The sequence below is a fragment of the Clarias gariepinus genome, chromosome 17 (assembly GCF_024256425.1).
Source record: "Clarias gariepinus isolate MV-2021 ecotype Netherlands chromosome 17, CGAR_prim_01v2, whole genome shotgun sequence".
Lineage (NCBI taxonomy): Eukaryota > Metazoa > Chordata > Actinopteri > Siluriformes > Clariidae > Clarias > Clarias gariepinus.
In genome coordinates this window covers 14,973,796-14,986,444 of record NC_071116.1, presented here as the reverse complement: position 1 = coordinate 14,986,444, position 12,649 = coordinate 14,973,796, and the positions used below count along the sequence as shown (strand labels likewise).

Sequence of the window (12,649 nt, the reverse complement as noted above, 5' to 3'; positions counted from 1 at the left end):
ATGTTGTGCAGCTTGTAACAGATAGTCTCTGCAGGATACACCCTGTAGCATGAGTGTAGAAGTTAGTTGTAGAAAGCAATTTTGTAATTAGCTTAGTGTCCACTCGAGATCCCTGCCGATAGTGACTCTCGGGTCTGTGAAGCTGCTGAAGCGCACCACAGCATCCCCTCTGATGTGTGAATGGATGTGCAGTCTGCTTCCTGGTACATGAAATCACTGACCAGACTTCTTGACTCTTGCTGAGAGCCAAATAGAGAGGCAAATGATTGTCCTGACACCACTTAGATCTTCTTCTTTAAAGTCTCGCAAGATCAGGTCTATTATGACCGTGTCATCGGCATACTCGACGGCGGAATTAGAGCCCTTCTGATCATGTAGTAATAAAGGCTCCAGGAGAAGCACGTGGGATTCCAAATAGTATAAAAAAGGACTTTGCAGAATAGAGGCAGTAGATCTAATGTTGGCTTTAAAGTTTCAGACCTGTATAATGATTCCATGCTTTCTCTTTTGTGTCACATTTCAGCAAGCAGCATGGAGAAGGTCATCGCCATGTACGGCGACACCATCAAGGTGCCTTGCAACAACGGCGACAACAAGCCAGCTGATCTGATGTTCACCAAATGGAAACACGTAAGTGCTTTTCTTGTCTGAATTCGTCAGTTCTGGATCACCGGTGTCCCGCTGTCATGTCTCAGCAAAAAACCAACAACATTGTTGAAGTGTGAAGAGATGAATAAGCGGTTTACACAGACCTGTACACTGTTACAGAGCCCCCAAAATGCTGTTCTGCTGACAAGAGTATTATAAGTCAGCTCAGGACAGAGGCAGTGAAGGAGCTCCGGTGTGTGACAGATTGGTAATAGTCGCGCTTTTATGTTATTCTCTTTAGTCAAGTGAGAACGGCACTTCAGGAGACATCTTGGTGAAGCAGGCGCAGAAGGATGAAGCAAAGATCACAGCCACAGACACCTATAAGACCCGTGCTAGCATCGGGTCTGACTCCAGCCTGCAAATCAGCCACGCAGTGCTCGATGACCAGAGAATCTTCACCTGCATGGTGGTCTCCATGTCTAATCTCAACGAATACCCTGTTGAAGTTGAAGTGCACAGTGAGTACAGCTTTCTAAATGACCATGTACAGTACATGCATGAATAATAATTAAAATTATTGTACAACTAAATCTTCCACTAGAAGAAACAAAATCAATGTAGTATTTTTTTAAAAGCTTAAGATGTATAGTGCGAAAGGGAGTTTTTTGTTACATTTGACCTTCATTTTAAAATGGATTTAATTGTTTTTTCTCATCCTTCTACACACAATACTTCACAATGACAAAGTAAAAACAGATGTTTATATTTTTTTTTTCATCTATTAAACATAAGAACAGTATTCAGACCCTTTGTTTTGACACTTGCAATTGAGCTCTGGTGCATCCTACTCTTATCAATTGTCCTTGAGATGCATCTACAACTTAAATGGAGTCTACATGTGTCAAATTGTATCACACAATTAAGAAAGGCTAACACACCTGTCTATACAGTATATAAGGTCTCACAGTTGATTATGTACAGTATGTCAGAGTGAAAACAAAGCCATAAGGTTGAGAGAAGGATCTCAATCCTGCGAGACAGGTTTGTGTCAAGACACAGATCTGGGTAAGAATACAAGAAACCTTTCGCACAAGACCAGGTCAATCTCAAATGGAAGATATTTGAAAGAACCAAAAGATCTGACCACCCAGCCAAACTGAGTAATGCGAGATGAAGGGCTTTAGTCATAGAGGAACCCAAGAACCCAAGGGTCACTATAAATGAGATCAAGAGTTCCTTTGTGGATTTGAGAGAGCATTACAGAAGGAAACACATCGCTACAGCTCTGCACCAATCAGGTCTATATAGTAGAGTGGCCAGAATGAAGCACAGCCTGCTGGGAGTTTGTCAAAAAACACCTGAAGGGCTAAATCCCTCTGGTCTGATGACACAAAGATTGAACCATTTGGAATGAGGAAATCAGGCACTGATCATCACCTTATTAAAACCATCCCCACAGACAAACACAGTGGTGGCTTTATCATGCTGTGTGGATGTGTTTCTGCGACTGGGACTGGTAGACTAGTCAGTATATAGAGAAAAATAGATCACTATTTTTCAATAGAGCTATCCTGAATAAAAACCTTCTCCAGAGTGCTCAGGATCTCAGGCTAGGGCGGTGGTTTACATTTCAACAAGATGACAAAAGCATGCTTCTAAAGAAACACAGGCTTGGCTTTTGTACAACTCTGTGATCGTCCTGGATCTGAACCCAATAGAGCGTCCCTGAAGAGAACTGCAAATGGCTGGGCACTGATGTCGCCCATCCAGCCTTTTCAAGCTTAACGATTCTGCCAAGAAGAATGGAAGGAACTTTTAAAGGAATGGTGTGCTAAGCTTGTAGCATCATTCCCAACCCGACTTGGGTCTGTCATTGCCGCCAAAGGTGCTTTAACCGAGCACTTAATGACGGGTCGAAACGTGGAAAACTTGAAATGGTTTGGAAAACTTTCTGTCAGCACTACAGTACACAGCTGGCTTGGTGCATACACTTGAGTTCGAAAGGCCGCTGTGGACAAGTAAAATGCTTCTGAAGTTCTAAGAGGTAACATGCCAAGTTGGAGAGTCAGTGTCACTGATGTGCTAAGAATGATTCACCAGTGTAATAACAACTTGTCAGTAGTGGTCCCATTGAACTGATGGACGGGTTAAAAGGGAAGCTGACAAATTGTGCATAGCAGCAGATAGACTCCAGTTCAGTAATTATATAGCTGGATAGTGACCTAAATGGGACCTAGGTTTCGCCAATAAAACGGCCAATGTAGACTGAGTGGGTAAAAGGTACGTACATTGGTATTGTGTGAATTGTGATGTGGAGTGTCAGTGAATTCGTTCTTTTATAATTCTCAGAGAGACCATCAGCACCTGAATTCAGGAACAAAGCGAGTCGGCTGGATGACGGCAAACTGACGCCGGTGAGTGCTTTAAAGTGGTGCCCTTCAGGATCTGTGTTAGCTGGCACTGTGTAAAACAAAACAATTACAACCCTGCATTAAATCTTGCAAGGATTTTTTATACAGCATTTTATATCAACCAGCCATAAACATAAAACACACCTGCGTGGCATCTTCCTATCTGGTAGCTCAGGGTATATTTAAGGCAGATCAGCATACGTAAATACACACACACATAGTGTAGACAACGTAGATCGTATTAATAGAATTAGTACTGTTCCTGTGGTGATGTTCCTCTATAGAAAAGCAGAAAGCTACGTAAGGCGGAGGCACAAACGGCAGCTTGGGGATGTTCTGAACCACACAATAAGGGAAAAAAAGTGACATTACTTTATGAGGGTAGTAAAAGGGGATTAGTACCCTATACAGGCTCAGCTAAACTCTCTAGGCTGGGTTCCGTGGGGAAGCTGTTATACTGTATGGCCTCAGATCTAAGGTCAGCTTGATCTTCAGAGGAATGTATGCGTTTTTAGAAGAGCGGACAATAGAGGGCAAGTAGAACTGTTTTTTTTTTTGTTTTTTTTTGTTTTTTTGATGGCCACCTACTGAGATCTGTCATGTTTTAAGCACAACAACTTCGTGTACAAAGATAGAAAAAGGCCAAGTGCTCAACCTCGGGGCGGTTTATGGTAAAAACATTTAGCCTGTCTGATGCTGAAGCTTAACACAACCGAAGGAGGAGAGAGGAAAGAGGAAGGGTATAGACTGACTGTAAACAAAGGGTCTAAGGTAGAATGTGCCATATTCAATCTTTGTGTGTGTGTGTGTGTGTGTGTGTGTGTGCAATGGTGTTCATCATGAGCCATTACAGCCTTTTTCCACTGCACATTTGTGTAGGAAATGGGCAATTTTTTCTTTTTCTCGAGGTAGCAGCTCTTCAGCAGTCCTTAAAATCTACATTTGTATCCTAACAACATTCAGCTAAAGTTAAGAATTTCATGGGGTGTTCAAGTCTTAAACCAGGACTATTGATTGTGCAGAATAACAGAACATAGTTATGAGAGTAAGAACTACATTTATTCTTGTATGTAATTCTCTGCTACACCCAGTGCACATTCCCCAGCGTTTCACTGGTGCTCGTATACCATCAGGTAGAAAGTTTTCACAGTACGCCGGAGTCATGAACACTTCATATCTGAAATTATGGCCTTCCAGGAACTCATTTAATGGCCCAAAGATGTGGAAATGGCTTGGAGCGAGGCCAGGACTGCACAGGGATGTGGCACCACTTGGCTAGGTTTACATTACAAGACGCATTCAATTTAAATTTTTTGATCAGATTGGATTTGCATATCATGATGGTTCACGTTCATAATTACATTTAACTTTTATCTGACTCCAATGTCTTCTGAAACAAACACTTATGCGTAGAGTGATACAATTTTGCTTTCACCGTCTGCCTAAAACAAGTATATTTTTTTGCTAGCTCTGCTAATAAACCCCGCAAGTCCCGCGGTGATCCACCCATTCTCACTTAACCGCGTATTGGACACGTACCTGATCCAGTGCCATGTACAAAAGTGTCTCAGATCCGATCTGGAAAACATCAGATTTGTGCGTTCATACTGTACAGCTCTAAAAATCAGATTATGTCAAAGTGGGGTAAAAAAATCTGAATTGAGTCACTTCGGGCTTATAATGTAAACATAGCCTATGTCTCTAACAAGCATTTAGTATATTTCTTTGCCCTCTGACAGTGTACGTGTTGTGCAATGGAGTGATAATAGTTAGGAAGCTCTAGCATCTGTTGTTTTTATTAAATGCAGCTCCTGCTCCTCCTGTAATGGAGTTTTTACACGTCTATTTTTTTAGAGTGCATGAGGAGGAACGATAAAGTATATCTTCCTCCCTGCTCTTTGTTTTTTTATTGCGATCATTTCAAAGCTCTACAGACTGGGTTGATAGTGTGGGGTTACACCCGAAAGGACAAACTGAAACTAAGAGAGAGAGAGAGAGGAAAAGCACACTCATACACACACACCCATCCTGATGTCATCATCTTACTCAGTCATCTCAGCAACCTTCACTTGGGGGAAATTACCTACGAGCCCCAACAGCAAAAGCCCCAGAGTTTCCCTGGCCAAAATCATTTATAGGTGAGGTTACAGTTTAATTTAGGAAAAGTCACATGAGAGGACTCTGTAACTGAAACTCCTAATATAGTATCTGTGTCATACCGGCCGGCTTGTGCGAAGGGAAGAAAATGAATAACACTTCCTGGATTAAAGATTAGTGAGTGTAGAAGTGGGGGAAAGGTTTTGGTTTGGTGATTTGGTTACGCCTTAAAAATAAATATCCTGTGTGTGTGTGTGTTTCAGCTGGGAGAGTGTGTAGCTACCGGTGCAAACCCCCCAGCAGAAATCGTCTGGGTGAAGAATAACAAGTCGCTAGAGGCAGACAACAAGCGTGAGTGTGATATATTCAGTCATTCTCTGTTAGAGAGGAAACTGTTGTATAAGGAAATATGTGTGGGTGTTATAATAGTCTGTAACAGCGGGTGTGTTCATGCTGAATATATGACTGGCATGTTGTTTGTTTGTGTGTTTGTGTGAACAGTTATCATTATTAGTTCCTCTATAACGAAGGACTCAGTCACTGGTTTGTCCACCACCACCTCTCGGCTGCAGTACACAGCAGGGAAACAGGATGCAACCTCAAAGTTTGCATGTGTTGTAAAACACGTGACTGGACCTGACCAGATGTCTGCACCTGAAATCTTTAGCATCCACTGTAAGTATAACCCAGCATAAACAAAAAGCTCTTCCTCCTTGTTCTTTCAAGGATAAATAGACATGTAGACGTCCATAAATCTGTACAGACATGTGTACAATGTGCATGCAAGTACAGGTGTTTAGCTTTATATTTGTCATGAAGTTACATCATCTGAAAGCTTGGACTGCAAAACGAGAACTCCATTTTGACAGTTTTGAGAAATACTTTTAAGTATTTGTCAAAAGAAGCATAAGGCAATATAAAACAGAATATTTTGTGCACGTTTGCTTTAAATCACCAGGCTGTTAAAAGGGAAAAATTTAAAAAAAAAAAAAAAAAAAAAAAAAAGGCAAAATATGATGGCAAATATGTTGCTGTCATATCTTATATCGGTATGGATTTTGCGAAACGCTATAAATCCCCAACAAAACTTTTGTCACAAACAATAAATAAGCCAGCAGTTGTGTTCGTGCCACTGTAACTATGCAATTTATTATCAGTATTAGTTTTGTTAAGCTTTAATTAAAACTAATATAGCTTCATGTTTTCATAGTGAGTTATACTGCTAGCAAATTGGAATGAGGAAAAGTGCTCACAAACCTTTTTTTTAAATTGCAAATATTGTTGAAGATTAGAAGAAGGGGCCACTGGGGGCACTCAGGTTCGATTCCCAGCCAGTGCCCAAACCCCAGCCCGATCCCAAGCCTGAATAAAATGCGAGGGTTGCATCAGGAAGGGTATCCGGTGTAAAACCTGTGCCAAGCTTATATCTGTGGACCGCATGCTTCGCTGTGGTGACCCCTTGCCAGGAGCAGTCGAAAGGCTACCAACAAGTTTAAGATTATAAGAATTTGTTGAAGTTACCATTTTGCCAATGTCCATCAAACATACTTAGTTCATTCACTTCAGCCGCTAATTTGCTCAGCCTGTAGTTTCACTTCACTGATCCTGTGAAAAAGACGCAATGCAGTTGGCTCTTTATCCACATGTAGGGTTTTATTACTGTATGTAATCGTTTTTTATTATGTTATCATTCACAACATTTTCTTATGAAAAATAATTTACTGTCACCCCGAGTCACCAGGTGTGGGTTGAGATCCCACCCCGGTCTATATACAGTATGAGAAGTTTGCATGTTCTTTTCGTGCTTTGTGAGTTTGCTACAAGTGCTCCAGTTTCCGCCCACAGTCCGAAGACATGCACTGTAGGCTGATTGGGGTTTAAAATTGCCCGTAGCGTATGATTGGGTGAGTGTGAGTGGTAAGTGATTGGCACCCCATACAAGGTGTATAATGCTTGTGCCCTGACTTCCCCGGGATAGGCTCCAGCACCCTTCCGGCCCTATTTAAGCAGTATGGAAAATGGATAGATGAAATCAAAAATCAAAAATGGAGGTTATTGTATTTTGCAGTCAAACTGTTCCTTTCTTATTTCTTAAAGATGACCAAATATGTTTTTTTTTCTCTTTTCCTTTTTTTTTTTTTGTTTGTTGCAATTCTTGTTGCACTACTTTGTCTGTTCATCTTTAAAGATCCTTTCAATTCTATGTTCTGTCTTGTTATTACATAAACTCCCACATGAAGCTTAACCTGCTACTGTCTGTTATCTGATGTGAAATCAATAAATAATGTTCTGGAAAAATGACATTTATTATACAGTACTGTGTAAAGGTCTGCCCCAACCCTCATTTCTTCTTACCTTGCTTCCAAAGATCTAGACCTTCTTGTATTTTTAATGTTGTTTTGAGGAATAGTTATCTAGGCTTCCAAAATTTTTTGGGTAATTTTGGTAATATTTTGGCTCTCCTTTTCAGTCCAGTTGATGTACCTGATCAGTTTCAGAAGAATGCTCTTGTTTGTTAGGCCACACAATGACCTATGCATTATTTAAGCATAAAAAAGAACATTTAACCTAAGGCATAAACCAGTGAGAAACAGATGATGTCAGACGATCAGGCTGGTGATTAGAATAGTGATGATGCTAAATGCTGAGTGGTTGGAAAAGATGAGAGGGGAAATGAGGTTGCTGCTGATGCTGTTGGGTAAAATAAAGCTATTTTTAAATTTATCCTTAGGAACTTTGCATCCTGGCACGGTAAAACGAAAATGCCAATTTATTTAATAAAATCTTTATAATTTAATTTATTATGAAGAAATGAGGGGTGGCTCATGAGGGGAAGACTTTTGCACTTTTGAATAACATTTTACCTTAAACATTGACATCAGGTTTATTACTTGTTACCCAATGGGTAAAGCGGAAGTTCAGAGTTAGTTTGGAGTCGATGCTCAATTTCAAACCAGTTTTTTTTTAGACCTCAGATAGAAAAACCGGTTCCACGGCAGCACCAACACCTTGCTGGGCTAGAACAAAGAACGGCTTGTATCAGGAGCTGGGAGCAGCGCACTTAAAAATCTGTGGCCGCAGTCTTTAAAAAATGGATTCCACAGGCAACTTAAATGCTTTCTAGTAATAATAAAGCCAAAACTGCTTGGAAGGTCATGTTTAAGTTCCAACTGTTGTTGGGATTGCCGCTATCAGTTTTTGCAACTAGCATTTTTCTTTTTGACGCTGACATCGCAGCTAGCATTGCTGGGAAAGCAGCGACGTGAGCAGACGTATACAGTGACGTAGTGACATGACGCTCTAGCCCAGAAACCAAGTCAGCTTTTAGGAGGCTTGCTTTTGAACTAGCTTAAAATTGGCACTAGCACCAGACATGAACTAGCATCTGGTCCTAAAGGGGTCATCCTGATATTTTGTGGAACTAAATCACCAATGGTCATAAGAAAATTACACAGAATGGTATGAAGGTCAAGGCTAGGCTGATTTCTTTCTAGCCGAGACTAGCCATATCACTAGCCGTATTGAAGCTGGAATGTGAGCAAGGTTGATTATTTGTCCAAACATCCTTTTCCCCCCTAATATGCCTTCAGGGAAGAAACTAATAATGAAGAAACTAAACCATGATAGAAACAAGGTCAGATGTGTACTGTAACTAGTGTAGGGACACAGGGAGGAGTTTTACACAGGGGTTTAACATATGATGGATTTTAAGCATCATACGTTGGCACGCACTATTTAGTCACATCAAATTGTTTTTCTTTGAGCAGATGATATGTTCAATATATTAAATTAAAAATGTGTAGTTTGTGACAGTTTTCCCCAAGATGACATTAATTTAACATTTATGGAAAGAGACTTGAATGTAAAAGTCAGTAAGTTTCCTGACTTTAATAGTTCCTGTTATTGATTAAAATATATAGTCTTTTCCTCACCAGGATCTCATTTCTCATCTCTTTTGAAGTTAATGAGACAAAAAAAAAAGACTTTATGGGTTACATAAAAACCAGGAAGCATAGCTTCCTCTTTCCTGAAGACTGGAGTCATGTGTTTCAAAACATCAAGCAGTTTAATGGTGCAATGTGTCATTCATTAATACATTAGAAAATGTAATAGTTAGCAAATTACTCTGGTAAAGGAGGAACCTTTTTAAAACCTTGCTTGGGTGTTTAAGGTAGTGGTGGCTCAGAGGCCTAAGGCATTGAGTTACTGACCAGAAGGTCGGCAGGTCGATCCCTAGCTTCACCAGGTTGCCATTGTTGGACCGTTGAGCAAGGCTCTTCACCCTTAATCTGATTCAGTGGCGCTGTATTATGGCTGACCCTGCGCTCTGACCCCAGTTAAAAAAAGAATTTTAACACAGTTAAAAGGAATTTTACTGTGTTGTAATGTATATGTGACAAATAAAGGCTTATCTTAACTTACGTAACAGCGTTACTCGAGCATGTTTAGTGTTCCAAGGAAAACCAGCATAAACCCACACAACACAAACACATAGAAATGGCAAGAAAATGATTAGCGCTGCTGAATACACATGAATGAAAAGCCCATAGGTTGGCACTCTGTATCTGAAGCTAAATTTAAAGTTTACTCGATAAAAATCACAGGGACAGCACCAGAGACAGATCCCAATCGCCGAATGTGTCAAGCTGATGCAGCACCTTTTCCACTTGCACTTTTTCCTCACGCCTTCATGCTCTGTCTGCCTCTATGATCATCCATCTTTCAGACCCCACTGAGAAGGTGAACCTGCAGGTTCTGTCTCCGGGCTCCATTAAGGAAGGCGATGATGTGACACTGAAATGCCAAGCGGATGGAAACCCTCCTCCTACCAGCTTCAACTTCCACATTAAGGTGAGATTGCTTTCCTCACAGATGGCATAAAGAAGACACCCTTAACATGTACTGCCTTGGTATGTGTGTCAAGCATGAACAACTTAATACAGTACAGTCATATAGAGTGTTTTGTTTCACTGAGTTTTCTTTTTTTTTTCTTTTTACCTAAAACAAAATAAGAAATCGGACCAATCTGGAAGATTTACTGATTTGTTTAAGTGACTTGTTCATTTATCTTCCGGCTTTTGTTCAGTTTCTGTATATTATCTGTTCGTCTTTAAAACTTCCTCTTAACCCATTCCATTTTCTTTTTAAAGCGCTTCCTATTTTCTCGAACACTTTTTATTTTGCTGCGACTTCTCTGTTTTTCCAGTTCTATATTAACACATTTTTCCGATCCTGTGTGCAGGGTAAGAAGGTCCCGGTAACCAACTCGGACGTCTACAAACTGCCCAGCATAAACCGAGCTGACTCCGGAGAATACAAGTGCTCTCTGATCGACAACGAAAACATGCAGGCTTCAGCAAACATCACTGTCACCTGTACGCAGGCAGATTCCTTCCGTTCTTCTGTTCATGCCTTTCTACACCTCCACGTCTGTTTTTCCCTTAACAGATATAAAATAAATGAACACATGAGAGACATGTCAAAGTGCAGGATAGGAGATCTGGGACATGCTGGACAGTTAGACTTTGAGACTCAGGTTGAGTTAAAGTTAGACTACACTTTTACATGCAATGCAGTCTTGATTACTTTCCAAAAAGCATGTGTGTTTGCTGGTGTGTGACATCACTGTCTCCAGTGAGCATTGACGTCTAAATGAGGAATGTAAGAAGTGAGAAATATGAAAGCTTCCTCCTTGTGTGTCTCCCAAATGGAGCAACAGAAAAGTGTTCACCCTGTTGTCCAGAGATCGCAGGTTTGAATCACGACGATGTCACAGCCAAGTGTGTCTGGGAGTCCAAGAGAGTAAAATTGGCCATGCTGTCAGGGTGGGCGGGATTGCTTACTCTTTTTAAACTATTAACCACAGCAAGACCAAGCTCATTTATACGGAAGAAGGATGCTTAGTGCTTTCCTCAAACTGTGTTATGCTGCCAAGTGACTGCAGAATAACCGAGCTTGAATCACCTGTCTTGAAGGAGGCATGGCTTAGCATTTATTCTTCATGGTTAGTAGGTGCTGTATGACAGGGGAGTAGGTGGGAGGGATTTTTGGCCGAAAAACAAATTAGGGAGAAAACGAAATGTTCCCATGGAAAAAAAAAAATGCATGAAGGATTTATGCAACAGTTTTGACCTTGTGCATGCATTCGACTGATTTGGCTCTTTCGAAAACTAAAAGCGAAAAGATTCAGTATTACAGAAGCCAAGGTTGGTTTAGGTGTAGGTCTGCACATACATAGTGTTATTTCTCTACAGTAATACAGTAAGTCTGTGGAAGGAACCCAAAAAAACATAACAACAATAAAATTACAAATGCTTGGAGAAGGTGAGATTTACTGAACCGATAAGCATGAGAGTTACACCTGCAGTGAGAAGATACAGTGTGAGGCATCTGTTCTTTGTCTCTCTGTTTCACCCTCAGTCTGTTTTATTGCTGCTGAGAGTAATGGCGCGTTCACATCGCCAAAGCCTGGCTTATACAGTAATGTGTGGCGCTTTGAATATTAACACACAATTAAAAAAAATAGTGTAATATATGAAAAATAGTAAAGGTGAAGTTTGTAACATTAAAACCCTAGACCTTAGATAATCAGATCAAACTACTGTATCAAATCTGTATCGTTTCCTTTCATCTCTTCCTCCTGCTCATTACAGCTTCAGCTGCGATTACCATCCGCCAATAAAACTTCTCCCTGTTTCAGATCTGGACCTGAACGTCATTCCCACTGGAAAGATCCAGAAAATGGTTGGGGAGTCCTTGGAGGTAAAGGTTGACAAGAATTCCTCAAGTGAAGCCACAGTGGTCTGGACTAAGGTGAGAAGCACTATGCTCAAGTTCACCGGTTCAAATGCTCTCCATCTGCCAGTGTCACTCAGGTTAAAGCCTGGCGTTTAGATGCATATTGTGCTTAATGAGAAACTTGAACCGATCAAACATGACCACCTGCCTATTCCTGAGTAGGTCCCTGCCACTTTTGCAAGCAAAACAGTGAGCACTGTGAGTTCTGACACCTTTCTATCTGAACCAACATTAACCTTTTCAGCAGTTTGAGCTACAGAAGCTCTTCTTTTGGATCGGACTTAACGGGCCAGCCTTTATTCCCCATGTGCATCAGTGAGCCTTGGCCACCCATGACCCTGTCGCCAGTTCGCTGGGTTTCTGTTCTTGGATTACTTTTGGTACGTCCTGACCATTGCAGACCAGAAACATCTCACAAGAGCTGCAGATTTGGACTTGAATCCAATTGTGTCACCATTACAATTTGGCCCTTGTCAAAGTTGATCAAATCCTTACACTTGCTTCCAACACCCGCTGCAAGCGTCAGTTTACAAATTGTGATGTCTAGATGTATGAGTCAGAGCAAATCCAAAACTACTGTATCGCTTTTGTCTAATGATTCCAGTCTGCAGTAGTCCAGCCTTTACCGAAATGGTCAAAAGAAGGAAAACTGCTGAACCAGCGACAGGGTCATGGGTGGCCAAGGCTCACTGATGCGCGTGGCTGACCCAACAGAAGACCTTAAGAAAAGGTTAATGCTGGCACCCAGAGGA

The 12,649-nt window shown here is 41.0% G+C and overlaps 1 protein-coding gene across 2 annotated transcripts in view; it reads left to right on the top strand.

Moving 5' to 3' along the window:
• alcama (activated leukocyte cell adhesion molecule a) overlaps positions 1–12,649 on the top strand; it is a 75,278-nt gene that overhangs the window by 48,261 nt on the left and 14,368 nt on the right. For both annotated transcript variants that reach the window (XM_053516269.1, XM_053516268.1), the window contains 8 exons: positions 524–630; positions 890–1,109; positions 2,941–3,005; positions 5,363–5,450; positions 5,601–5,774; positions 9,826–9,950; positions 10,342–10,474; positions 11,800–11,912. In XM_053516269.1, the coding sequence (XP_053372244.1) occupies positions 524–630; positions 890–1,109; positions 2,941–3,005; positions 5,363–5,450; positions 5,601–5,774; positions 9,826–9,950; positions 10,342–10,474; positions 11,800–11,912 (1,025 nt within the window). The remainder of the gene's footprint in view (positions 1–523; positions 631–889; positions 1,110–2,940; positions 3,006–5,362; positions 5,451–5,600; positions 5,775–9,825; positions 9,951–10,341; positions 10,475–11,799; positions 11,913–12,649) is intronic.